Source organism: Mesocricetus auratus, unplaced genomic scaffold, assembly GCF_017639785.1.
Source record: "Mesocricetus auratus isolate SY011 unplaced genomic scaffold, BCM_Maur_2.0 Super-Scaffold_100029, whole genome shotgun sequence".
NCBI lineage: Eukaryota > Metazoa > Chordata > Mammalia > Rodentia > Cricetidae > Mesocricetus > Mesocricetus auratus.
The window spans coordinates 19,547,910-19,561,140 of NW_024429210.1; the positions used below are offsets into that span (position 1 = coordinate 19,547,910).

Consider the following 13,231-nt stretch of genomic DNA (forward strand, 5'->3'; position numbering starts at 1 on the left):
TTTCACCATAACATCCTGAAAAACCTCAATACACCCTCCCTTTTTGAGACTCAGAAGGTCGCCTCAGTGGAAAATTCCCCAAGGTCCCTTCCCCTATGCAGGGAACAAGGTCTGATTAAAAGAACATCTGATCCAGAGTGCTAATACAGGACACCAGCAGGCTGTAGAGATAAGTGTGAATCTGACCTTGTGGTTTCTCCAGGGAGGATGAGTTATTCCCGTGTTCTAACAATATCCCTATTGCTTGCCCAGATCTGCACCTGCAATAGCTCCACTTTTTACAATACCCCTATTACTTTGCTTGCCAAAAATATGTATATAAAAAGAAAGCTGTCCTAGGGCCTGGCGCGTTCAGTTAGCCAAGCTGCTGAATCGCCCACAGACACCTATGTAAACAATAAACCTCTTGTGGTTTGCATCCAGCTGTCTGGTCATTGGGCTCGGGACATCACCGGGGTATTCAGCCTGAAGCCTGATTACCTCAGGTCTTTCAATTCAAATGTGCAGTTTGTGAAGTTGCTGACAAGTCAGACACAGCTTGAAGGCAGGAATTAATAATCATGAAAGTTTTTACTATAAAAGATTGGAATGATGACTCATACCTGTAATCTTTGCTCCAATAAGGCAGGGGATTTATAATTCCACAGCCAGCCTGGGATACTTAGTGAGTTGCAGGCCAGGGTAGACTACAGTGTGAAATCTTGTCTTTAAAAAGAAAATTGACACAGGATCTCACTCCAGGTCAGACCGACTTAGAACTCACTCTACAGATCAGGCTGGCCTCAGATTCATGGTGATCCTCCTGCCTTAGCCTTGTGAATGCTGAGATTACAGAAATGAGACATCATATATGACATATTTGACTCCTTAATATTTTTTTACTGTCAGATTTAGGCATCTATGAATTCCACAGTCTCGTTATCACACTGTACAAGTTATAGAGTCTGACAAAGACATTGTGTTAGTTTTTTTTTTTCTGAGACAGGGTTTCTCTGTATTGTTTTGGAAGCTGTCGGTCCAGCCCGGCCTCGAACTCACAGTGATCCGCCTGCCTCTGCCTCCCGAGTGCTGCGATTAAAGGTGTGCGCCACCACCGCCCGGCAAGCATTATGTTAGCTTTAATTGCCCCTATAAGCTTATAGGGAGTGGTACTATTAGGAGGGTGGCCGTGCTGAAGTAGCTATGACCTTGTTGGAGGAAGTGTGTCACTATGGGGGTGGACTTTGAGGTCTGCTATGCTCAAGCTATGCCTCGTTCAGTTTACTTCCTGTTGCCTGTGGAAAAAGATGTAGAACTCCCGGTTACCTCTCCAGAACCATGTCTGCTTGCACAGTGCATATTCTGCCATGATGATGGACTAAACTTCTGAACTGCAAGCCACTACCACAATTAAATGTTTTCCTTTATAAGAGTTGCCTTTACAAGAGTTTACAGTAATAGAAACCCTAACTAAGACACACATACAGAAAAAAAGCCAATAAAAGAGTCTGATTTTGTTCTTACTTTTACTAACATTTAAAGTGACTAAACATATATAATCTTAAAAAAGGAATATGTTATATGTTACTGCACTCCTCTAAATCTTTTGAGTACATATCAGTTTCTTGTCCTCAAAGTCAAAGTCAACTTTTAATTATAAGCCAAATTAAAAGTATCATATACAGGTATTTGTAACACCATAATCAGGGGTTCCTGTAGAATACCTCTTAGGAGACAGAATTGTATGTTACAGGTCTTGGCTCAGAGAAAGTAAACTAGGCTTATTTGTTTCCTAATTAGCTAAACAGAAGACATTGGAAATTTAAAATAATTTTTATTAGTCTTTGAGAATTTTGTACATGTATTTTGATTATATATCCACTTTTACCTTCTCCATCTGCCCAAATTTGTGTCCTTTGAATTTTTCCACCAATCAAGACTAATTTTTGCTGCCTCAAATTCTTGGATAAGTGGTCATACACTGGAATATGGTTGACTTACCAGGGGCTACACTCTTTTTTCCCAATAGCTAACAACCTCCAACCACGTAGAAAGGGGTAGAATTTAATGCTCCATTCCCCTCTCCACATTAGGACTTTTGTCTGGTTTAGGCTTGCATAAGCCTTGTGTATGCTGTTATAACTGCTGTGAGCTCGAATGTATAGCTGTCCTGCTGTGTCCAGAGGACACAGTTCCCTTGTAGTCTTCTACAGTGTCTGGCTCTTAAAATCTTTCTGTCCCCTCTTCCACAATGATGCTTAAGCCTGGGTTGTATTTAGGGCTGAGCAGGTTAGAGATGAGATACTAGAGATGTATTAATGTATGGGTATAATAATAAAATACCTTGGAAAAATTAATTAGCCTTCATAAATCTTAGTTTTCTCATTTGTAAAATGAGTACAAAACTACTTTTTACTTTGTCAAACTGTATGAGTTAAGTGAAATAACAAATCAAATGACTTTGAATATGGTAATATGGAAGTATATGGGCTCACACATTCAGAGTGCACGTGTTACTCATCTTGTTGTGATGCTATACCTGACTAAAGCAACTCAAGGAAGAGAGGGTTTGTTTGGGCTCACAGTTGCTGGGGACACGGTTCATCATGGCTGGGAAGGAGGAGGCAGGACAGGTAGCAGAAGGTCACAATGCATTCAAAGTCAGGAAGCAGAGAGCATGGATGCTCATTCACAGCTCTCTCTTCTATTCAGTCCAGGGCACCAGCCCATGGGATTGTGACCTGCAGTTAAGGAGAGCCAACCTGGTCTAGTCTCTCTAAGGCACACCCAGAGGCCCATCTCCCAGCTGATTCACCCAAACCATTTTTAAATCACCATCATCTTCTCCCCCCAGGCTAGTGACTTCCTATACAAAAGTATTCAGTTCAACATCAAAAATACCCACCAGTCTTTTACAGTCCCAACACTGTTAAAAGGTATAAGGGCCGAGTTTCCCAGAGAATCGAGTAATCTTTTAACAGGGAACCCCGGACAACTTTTTTCTTGCATACTTCTCACATCCAGGGGAAGGAAGGTAGCAGAGCAAGGAAAGACTAAAACCCAGCAGGGCAAAGACCAATCTGGAACCCCATGTCTGACTTCAGAGGCTCCACCCTCTAGCTTGTGACCTGAAGCACACAAATTTGCTCTTCTGGGCTGGCTCCACTTTGTGCTTGAAGTTGTCCTCAATAGGTGTCCCATAGTTGTGACTTCTCCAGTATCCTGGGGTATCCATGGTAACTGATGCCTCAGCTTTACACAGTGACCTTTTCAGGGCCTTCTTACAGGAATGCACGACATGATCCTGAATTCAGTGTTTCTCTGAGGAAAACTTCATGGCTGGCTGAAACTTACATTTTTTCATGCTTGACAAAACACTGCTAAAACCTGTGCAGACTTGAGATGGGGCCTGGCTTTCTTGGACCACAGTTATAGCAGTCTCTGTATTCTAACTTTGGGAAAACACTAGGCATTTTCTTTCAAGGAACAGGGAACCCATTCAGAAGCCTTCAAGGTGAAAGCTCTACTGTTTCAAATGAATTTGCATTTTCACAGTTGGAGCCTTTAATAGTGGAGTCTTGCCCACAGGTAGGGCACATTCTCATTGTGCCTGCAGAGCAGGGGTCCTTGCTAACAGTCTCGGCCTTTCTCAGCACACATCTCGGCAGCAGCTTTTGAACTTGCACATCAAACTGCACATTCTGTTTTCCATTTTTTATTATTTTTTATTTTTAAATTTAAATTTAAAATAGAAACAAGGTTGCTTCACATGTCAATTCCAGGTCCCTCTCCCTTCCCCTCCCCTCCTCCCACACCCTCCCAGCAACCCCTCCAATATCCCCTCCTTTCCCCAGGGAGAGTAAGGCCCACCATGGGGATGTCCATAGTCTGTCATATCATCCAGGGCAGGGCCTAGACCCGCCTCCAAGAGTTCAGGGTGAGAGTGCATCTCACATTGTTGGATGGGAGTCCAAAGTCCATTTGTATACTCGGGATAAATACTGATCTACTGCCCAAGGCTCAATAGATTACCTAGGCCTCCTCTCTGACACCCACATTCAGGGGGTCTTGATCTCCAGCCATCTCTTGATTCCCAGCCATCAGTCTGGGATTCAACAGCTAACCCTTGTCAGGCCAGCTGTTTCTGGGGGTTAAACCAGCCCAGTCTTAATGCCTTTGCTCATCAGTCCTCCCTCTCTGTCACTGGCTTTCTTGAATTCAGCTCAGTGCTTAGCCTTGGGATTCTGCCTCTGCTTCCATCAGCCATTAAATGAAGTTTCTATTTCCCAGACTCTCTGGCCATGGGATTGTAGGCTGGCACTCCCCAGATCTATGTCTAAAATCCATATATGAGAGAGTACATGCCGTATTTCTCTTTTTTTGTGACTGGGTTACCTCGCTCAGGATGGTTTCTTCTAGTGACATCCATTTGCCTGCAGGTTTCAAGATTCCATTGTTTTTTTTTTCCGCTGAGTAGTACTCCACTGTGTAAATGTATCACATTTTTTTTAATCCACTCTTTGGTTGAGGGGCATCTAGGTTGCTTCCAAATTCTGGCTATTACTAATAATGCTGCTATGAACATAGTGGAACAGACATCCTTGTTGTATGAATGGGCATCTTTTGGATATATGCCTAAGAGTGGAGTTGCTGGCTCTTGTGGTAGGTTTATTCCCATTTTTCTAAGGAATCTCCATAATGATTTCCAAAGTGGCTGAACAAGTTGGCACTCCCACCAGCAGTGGAGTGCTGTTCCCCTTTCACCACAACCTATCCAGCATAAATTGTCGTTGGTGTTTTTGATTTTAGCCATTCTGACAGGAGAAAGATGGTATCTCAGAGTTGTTTGATTTGCATTTCCCGGGTGGCTAAGGATGTTGAGCACTTTCTCAAGTGCCTCTCAGCCATTTTAGACTCCTCTATTGAGAATTCTCAATTTAGTTCTGTAGCCAACTTTTTAATTGGATCCTTTGGTGTTTTGGAGACTTGCTTCTTGAGTTCTCCTTAAATTTTGGAGATCAGCCCTCTGACAAATGTGGGATTAGTGAATATCTTTTCCCATTTTGTGGGCTGCCTTTTTTGTCTTGCTGACTGTGTCCATTGCCTTACAGAAGCTTCTCAGTTTCAGGAGGTCCCATTTATTAATTGTTGACCTCACTGTCTGTGCTACTGAGACTGAAGCAGTCTCCTGTACCATTTCGTTCAAGGGTACCACCCACTTTCTCTTCTAAGAGGTTCAGTGTGGCTGGATTTATGTTGAGGTCTTTGATCCATTTGGACTTAAGTTTGTGCATGGCGATAAACATAGATCGATCCGTATTCTTCTACATGCCAGCCTCCAGTTATGCCAGCACCATTTGTTGAAGATGCTTTCTTTTTTCCATTGTATATTTTTAGCTTCTTTGTTGAGGATCATATGTTCATACATGTATGGGTTAATATCAGGGTGTTCAATTCAATTCCATTGGTCTACCTGTCTATTTTTGTGCCAATACCAAACTGTTTTCAGGACTACAGGACTAGGAGCTTGAAGTCGGGGGATGGGGATGTCAACTCAACGTAAGGTTGTTTTGCCTATCCTGGGTCTGTGAAGAATTGTGCTGGTATTTTAATGGGGATTGCATTGAATCTGTAGATTGCTTTTGGCAGGATTGCCATTTTTACTACATTGATCCTACCTATCCAAGAGCATGGGAGATCATTCCATTTTATGAGGGCTTCTTTAATTTCTTTCTTTAAAGATTCAAAGTTCTTGCAATACATGTCTTTTGCTTGTTTGGTTAGCATGTCCCCCAAGGTATTTTATGTTGTTTGTGGCAATTGTAAAGGGTGATGTTTCTCTGATTTCTTTCTCAGCCCTTTTATCATCTGTATATAGTAAGGCTACTGATTTTCTTGAGTTGATCTTGTAGCTTGCCACTTTGCTGAAGGTGTTAATCAGCTGTAAGAGTTCCCTGGTAGAGTTCTTTGGGTTATTTATGTAAACTATCATATCATCTGCAAATAGTGAAAGTTTGACATCTTTCTTTCCAATTTGTATCCCCTTGATCTCCTTTTGTTGTTGTATGGCTCTAGCTAGAACTTCAAGTACAATATTGAAAAGGTATGGAGACAGTGGATAGCCTTGTCTTGTTCTTGATTTTAATGGAATTGCAGTGAGTTTCTGTCCATTTAGTTCGATGTTGGCTGTTGGTTTGCTGTATATAGCTTTTATTATGTCTAGGTATGTTCCTGTTATCCCAGATCTCTCCAAGACTTTTATCATGAAGGGGTGTTGGATTTTGTCAAAGGCTCTTTCTGCATCTAGTGAGATGATCATGTGATTTTTGTTTTTCAGCTTGTTTATATGGTGGATTACATTGATGGATTTTCATATGTTGAACCATCCCTGCATCCCTAGGATGAAACCTACTTGATTATGGTGAATGATTGTTTTGCTGTGTTCTTGGATCCGATTTGCCAGTATTTTATTGATTATTTTTGCATCAATGTTCATGAGGGATATTGGTCTGAAGTTCTCTTTCTTAGCTGTGTCTTTGTGTGGCTTGGGTATCAAGGTTATTGAAGCTTTGTAGAAAGAGTTTGGCAAAGACCCTTCTGCTTCTATTATGTGGAATACTTTGAGAAGAATTGGTATAAGCTGCTCTTTGAATTTCTGGTAGAATTCTGAACTGAGGCCATTTGGACCTGGGCTTTTTTTGGTTGGGAGACTTTTGATGACTGCTTCTATTTCCATAGGGATTATAAGTCTACTTAAATTGCTTATCTGTTCTTGCTTTAATTTTGGCAAGTGATAGCTATCCAGGAAATTGTCCATTTCCTTTAAATTTTCAAGTTTCATGGAGTACAGGTTTTCAAAGTATGACCTGATGATTCTCTGAATTTCCTCAGAGTCCGTTGTCATGTCCCCCTTTTCATTTCTGATTTTGTTAATTTGCATGTTCACACTCTGCTGTTTGGTAAGTTTGCACAAAGGTTTGTCTATCATGTTGATTTTCTCAAAGAACCAACTCTTTGTTGCATTGATTCTTTGTATTGTTTTCCTAGTTTCTACTTTATTGATTTCAGCCCTCAGTTTGATTATTTCCTTGTGTCTACTCCTCCTGGGGGAGTTTGCTTCTTTGTGACTGCTTTTAAAGTGTCCCATAGGTTTGGGTATGTTGTGTCTTCATTCTCATTGAATTCTAGGAAGTCTTTAATTTCTTTTTTATTTCTTCTTTGTCCCAGAAATGGTACAATTGTGCATTATTCAATTTCCATGAGTTTGAAGGGTTTCTGCAATTTGTGTTGTTGTTGAATTCTAATTTTAACGCATGGTGGTCTGATAAGATGCATGGAGTTATTCCATTTTTTTGTACCTGTTGAGGTTTGATATGTTGCCAAGTATGTAGTCGATTTTTGAGAAGGTTCCATGTGGTACTGAGAAGAAGGTATATTCTTTTTTATTAGGATGGAATATTCTAGAGATATCTGTTAATTCCAATTGGGTCATAACTTCTATTAGACCCTTTGCTTCTTTGTTGAGTTTCTTTCTGGTATTCCTGTCTAGTGGTGAGAGTGGGGTGTTGAAGTCTCCCACTATAAGTGTGTGGGGCTTTATATGTGATTTGAGTTTTAGGAATGTTTCTTTTACAAACGTGGATGCCTTTGTATTTGGGGCATAGATGTTCAGAATTGAAACTTCATCTTGGTGGATTTCTCCTGTAGTGAGTATGATTGATTTTATTTTAAAGTCTTATTTGTTAGATATTAGGATTGCTACCTCCGCTTGTTTCTTGGGTCCATTTGATTGGAAAATCTTTTCCCAACCTTTAACTTTGAGGTAATGTCTGTCTTTGAGGGTGAGGTGTGTTTCTTGTATGCAGCAGAAGGATGGGTTCTGTCTTCTAATCCATTATGTTGGCCTGTGTCTTTTTATGGGTGAGTTAAGGCTATTAATATTGAGGGATATTAATGATATTAATTAATTAATGATATTAATTGCTCATTCTTCTTTGATTTCGAATGGTTGTTGTTGGCAGAATTATGTGTGGAATTTCACCCCATTTTTCTTTTGGCTCTTGGTAAAGTGGGATTATCTAATGCCTATGTTTTTCTGGTTGGAGTTATTTTCCTTGGGTTGGAGTTTTGGTTCCAGAGCTTTCTGTAGGGCTGGGTTGGTGGATATATATTGCTTGAATCTAGTTTTGTCATGGAATGGAAGGGGACTTTTTTTGTGGTTCACTCTATTTGGTGTTCTGTAAGCTTCTTGTACCTTCATTGGCATGTCTTTCTTTAGGTTGGGAAAGTTTTCTTCTATGATTTTGTTGAATATGTTTTGTACCCCTTTGAGGTGGGTTTCTTCCCCTCTTCTATACCTATTATTCTTAGGTTTGGTCTTTTCATGGTGTCCCATATTTCCTGAATGTTTTGTGTTCGGGATTTGTTGTACTTATGATTTTCTTTGGTTGATAAATCAATTTCTCCTAGGGTATCTTCAACACCTGAGATTCTCTCTTCCATCTCTTGTATTCTGTTGGTAAGGCTTGTATCTGTAGTGCCTGACCATTTGCCCAGCTTTTCTATTTCCAGCCTTCCTTCAGATTGTGTTTTTTTTTTATTGTCTCTATTTCAGTTTTCAATCCTTGCATTGTTTGAATTGTTTCTTGCAAGTTTTGGTTTATCTTTTCGTTCATTTGTTGCATTTTATGAATTTTTTGGTTTTTTTTTCTTCCATTTCTTGCATTTTTTGGTTTGTTTTTTCTTCCATTTCTGTGAGGGATTTTCCTATATGCTCTTTTAGGGCCTCTATCGTTTTCATGAAGTTGTTTTTAAGGCCATTCATTCTCTTCTGCTTCATTTACATTGGAATGTTGGAGTCTTGCTGGTGTGGAATCTCTAGAACCTTGTGGTGTCATATTTGCTTTTCTGTTGCTGAGTGTGTTTTTGTATTGTCTCTTTCCCATCTCTTCTTCTAGTGGGTGCAGAAAGAGCCCCTTACTGGTCTGGTGGTTAAGGGACCAGAGTTCCCTTTCGGTGGGTGCAAACAAGTCCAATACTCTGGTAGTTCTTCTCTTCCTGGTCCTAATCCTGGTCCCGTGAGTGGACAAGAAGCCCAGGAATCTGGGATGCATATTCTCCCACCTGGTCCCCTAGTCCCTTTGGTGGAAGAGAAGACCTGGGATCTGAGGTGCTTGGCTCTTGTCAGGATGGGAGGCTCTGTGGCAGTCAGTAGGCAGTCCCCAGGCACTGGAAGGCAGGCCTGGATGCTGGGCTTTGTTTACCTGAAGCTGCTGGTCCCCTGGTCTTGTTGGTGGAAGAGAAGACCTGGGATCTGGGGTGCTTGGCTCCCACCAGGATGGGAAGCTCTGTGGCAGTCCCCAGGCAATCCCCAGGCACTGGAATCCAAACTGCACATTTTTATTATTTCTATTCATTTGTTCCTCTTTTCACTGACTGGGATAAGAGGGGTGAGCAATAATCAAATCACAGCTTGGATGCAATTCTGCGTTGGAATCTGCTCTATCAGATAAGTTGCTCATTACTCCAGCATTCAGCTTCACTCAAGGTCAGGACACAAGTAGGTGCAGCTAGATTCGTTGCTAGAGTATCATACAAATGGCTCTAGTCTAGTTTCCAATAGAATTATTGTTCCTGGCCAGGTGGTGGTGGTGCATGTCTTTAATTCCAGCATTCATGAGGCAGACGCAGGAGGATCTCTGAGTTCAAGTTCTACAAAGCAAGTTCCAGGGCAGCCAGGGCCACACAGAGAAACACTGTCTTGGAAAACCTGAAACAAAACAAAAACAAAAACAAAAACCAAAAATGAACTCTTGTTCCTGTCTGAAGCCCTGAGAGCCAAAGCTCCACTGTCCACGCCTCTCTTAGCAGTTTTGTATCCCATGCACCAACCGTAGTGACACACTAAGCTCTGCTTACAACACTCAGGGGTTTTTCTAGTACCACGTTCCAAACTCTTCTATATTCCTCCCACAAACCAGTTCCAAATACTCCCAAACCACTTGGTCAGGACCATCACAGCAATCGCCTGACTTCTCAGCACCAGTTTTCGATCTTAGTTACTTGTCTCTCTGCCTTGAGAAAGCACTTGACAAAAGCAACTTAGAGAAGGAAGCATCTGTCCTTTGGCAGGGAAGGATTCCTTCTTATTCAGTCCAGGACCCTAGTCTATGGAATGGTGCCCCCCATAGGTAAGGTAGGTCTTCCCATCCCAGTTAACCAGATCTAGATAATCCCCCACAGGCATGCCCCAAGACTGTCTCCTGGCTGCTTCTAGATCCTGCCAAGATGACAGCATTAACCACCTTAGAAAGAATGTGTCTGCCTAAGTATATACTCATATGGTGTGCATGGCAGGACAGAGAGCCTCATATGGCCAAATGTACATTTGTTGCTATAACAGGGTTTCTTCAAGTGTCTTCACTAAAGATGGCTTCCATAGGAATGTTCTATATAAAAAGAATAGTTGGAGGTTTTAGAATCTTCCTTAATAAAGATCTTTGTCATAATTTTCATTTTGAGTAGTAACAATAGAAATTATAAAACAGGGCTGGAGATATGGCTCAATGGTTAAAAACACTAGGTACTCTTCCAGACAATCCAGGTTCAATTCCCAGCTGCTCACAACTGTCTGTAACTCCAGTTCCAGGGGATCCAACACCCTCACACAGACATACATGCAGGCAAAATGCCAATGTGCATAAAATAAAAACAAATTAATTTAAAAAGAAATTATAAAACATAATTTGAGAAATTAAAAAACATTTTTATCAATATAAGAAAATTAGAATGTGTAAATTTTATTCAGATTATTTTTAATAGAAAAATCAGTTAACAAACACTAGCAGTGAAACTCATTTTTCCTGAGTTAAAAAAATGTCAAAAGAAATCTATTTTCTTCATTTACAGTGACATGCCCCACAGCTACCTAAAAAGAGCTTCTATTGTCTTTGTCAATTATAAGTAATGAGGAATTTGTCATTTTCTCATTATTATTGGATTTCAGTGAACTTTGCCCAGAGAATTCAGCAGATATGAAGGAAAAAGCATCATCAAGCCACAAAACCCATCAGGGTAAATAGGTTACTTTTCTTAACTGGCATTTAAAAACCACACAGTCCATCCAGCCCCCACCTGTCAAAATAGAACCTCAAGAAAAATAGGCAAGACTCCAAAAGGAAATGGATGATTAAAATGAAAGAAGGGTAAATAAAATGGATAAAGAAATCATAGTTAAAGCTGGGTTTCTCTATTGCATAGCATTTTTGTGATACTTATAACAAAATTTGGTATAGATATTTTCTCAGATAGAGAAAAATGAGAGGATATCCATAAGAGTGTACACATCAGCCTACACCTATGTTTATATAGCCATATGCATTCTAACTCTTATTTAGCCATTCATATCAATTTTAGTTCTAGGAAGAAAAATGACCAATGCTCTCACAACAGTGGAAGATACCACAACGTTAATTACTGTAAAATGATTCAAAGTAGGTCAAGATGAAGCTGGAGAGATAGCTCAGTAGCTCAGAGTTCTTGCTGCTCTTGCAGAGGACCTAGGTTGTTTCCCAGTACCTATGTCATGTAGTGGTCCATAACCATCTGTGACTCCAGTTCCAGGGGATCTGATGCCCTTCTGAATCCCAGACACGAATGTGACGCACAAACACACATGTAGACAAAACGGTAATATGCATCAAACAAATAACAATTATGAAAATATTAGTTAAGACAATGTTTAGATTATATTAAGCATGGCTGTGACTTGGAATTTAAAGAGCTGTGCCTGAAAATGGAGGCATGGTGGGACTTGTGTTGGTGTTACCTAAAGGAAAGAATCGACACACAGGAATGGGTGACTGCTGGAGTTAGAAGGGAGCTGGGGAGGGAAGACGGAAGAATAAAAAGTGACGTCAAGGTAGAATCGAACAGAGTCTTTCGAGTGGGTCATTAGGAGGCAACGTGAAAACCTGAGAGCAAAAGGCACAGTATTTGTGTAGGGTTTGAGCTCTGTGCAAAAGGCTTGGAGTAGTCCTTACCCAGATAGGATGCTGACAGTGGGACAAAACAGGGCTACTGAGCCCTGGTGGACCTCACCTTATGAGTTCCCTTACAGAGCTTTTTCACTAATAGTTGAGTGGGAATAGGAAAACCAAAACTGGAGCTTATTCTGAGGGTGTAATAATACCATGAGCTTAAAAGGGGCCAAGCAGTGAGGAATTCTAGGATGCTGCTAAGGGGAAACAGCAAAAGCTGGTAGCTTTTTATATTATAATTTTAGGTAAATTTAAGGACTTATTAAAGAAAACATAAATGGAGAAAGGTACGCACCTGTCCGTCCGAGTCAAAAGCCAGGCACGCAACTCCATGTGTATGGACATCTTTGAGAATAGACACAGTCTGGACACTATAGGAATCCCAGATGCATATATATGGCTCCTTCCCAACTTGGCCAGTTGCAATCAGAGTTTTATCTGGGTGTAAGGCAAGGCTGAAAAAGAAAAAGGCCTCTTTTCATATTTTCTAACTGAGCAAAAGTTAACATATACTGATTGTTCCTCACCCCAGTTTGTTTATTTTAAATCGTTAAACCAGATGATCTCAGAAGAGTCTATCAGTTCCCAAAGGAATCAGTTGCCTGGTTATTATATATTAAAATGCTCAGTTTTGGCAAAGAGTACTAAAACTTGATGGGAATTTTAACTAATTTTATCTAGTTCACTACCTTGAAACTCAACATTATGGTCATAACTCTAATAACATATTTTATATGGTCCTATCACTGGGTTAAGTAACATTTACTTACTGAATTTCAAAATATTAAGAATTCAACCTAGATTTTGACTTTAATTCAAAAATACTGTTGCTAAGAGAAAGTTCACTTTTCCATTAATTAGCAGGCTTGCAGATGTACAAGACAGATCCTGCCCTCATTAGGATTCCAAAGCACAGAAAGGTCAATACTGTCTATGTGTCTGCTGTCATAGAGTGTGCATGTGAAGTGAAACTTTTTATGTAAGCTGTGGCGACACCAAGGAAACTGCAGATCACTAACCCTGTGGCTTGTGGAATACTTTTCCTCTGTAGATCTAGCAAAATAAAATTTCATCAAATACCAAGTTGCATTTCAAGGAATCTGCAGCAGTCAAGAGAAGAAGCCAAGAGAATCAAGATGGAAAAGTAACTGGGTTCAGCACAATTTGTACAGATGTGTGCCTTCCCAAGCGTGTTCAACACAGTATGTACAGAT

At 40.5% G+C, this 13,231-nt stretch overlaps 1 protein-coding gene across 8 annotated transcripts in view; it reads right to left on the bottom strand.

Annotated features, from left to right (window-relative positions):
- Window positions 1–13,231, bottom strand: part of Eml6 (EMAP like 6) — a 251,358-nt gene that overhangs the window by 130,379 nt on the left and 107,748 nt on the right. For all 8 annotated transcript variants that reach the window (XR_005871731.1, XR_005871732.1, XR_005871734.1 and 5 more), the window contains exon 3: window positions 12,313–12,472. Coding sequence is in view for 3 of the 8 variants with exons in the window: in XM_021227280.2 (XP_021082939.1) it covers window positions 12,313–12,472 (160 nt within the window). In the remaining 5 variants the exon portion in view is untranslated. The remainder of the gene's footprint in view (window positions 1–12,312; window positions 12,473–13,231) is intronic.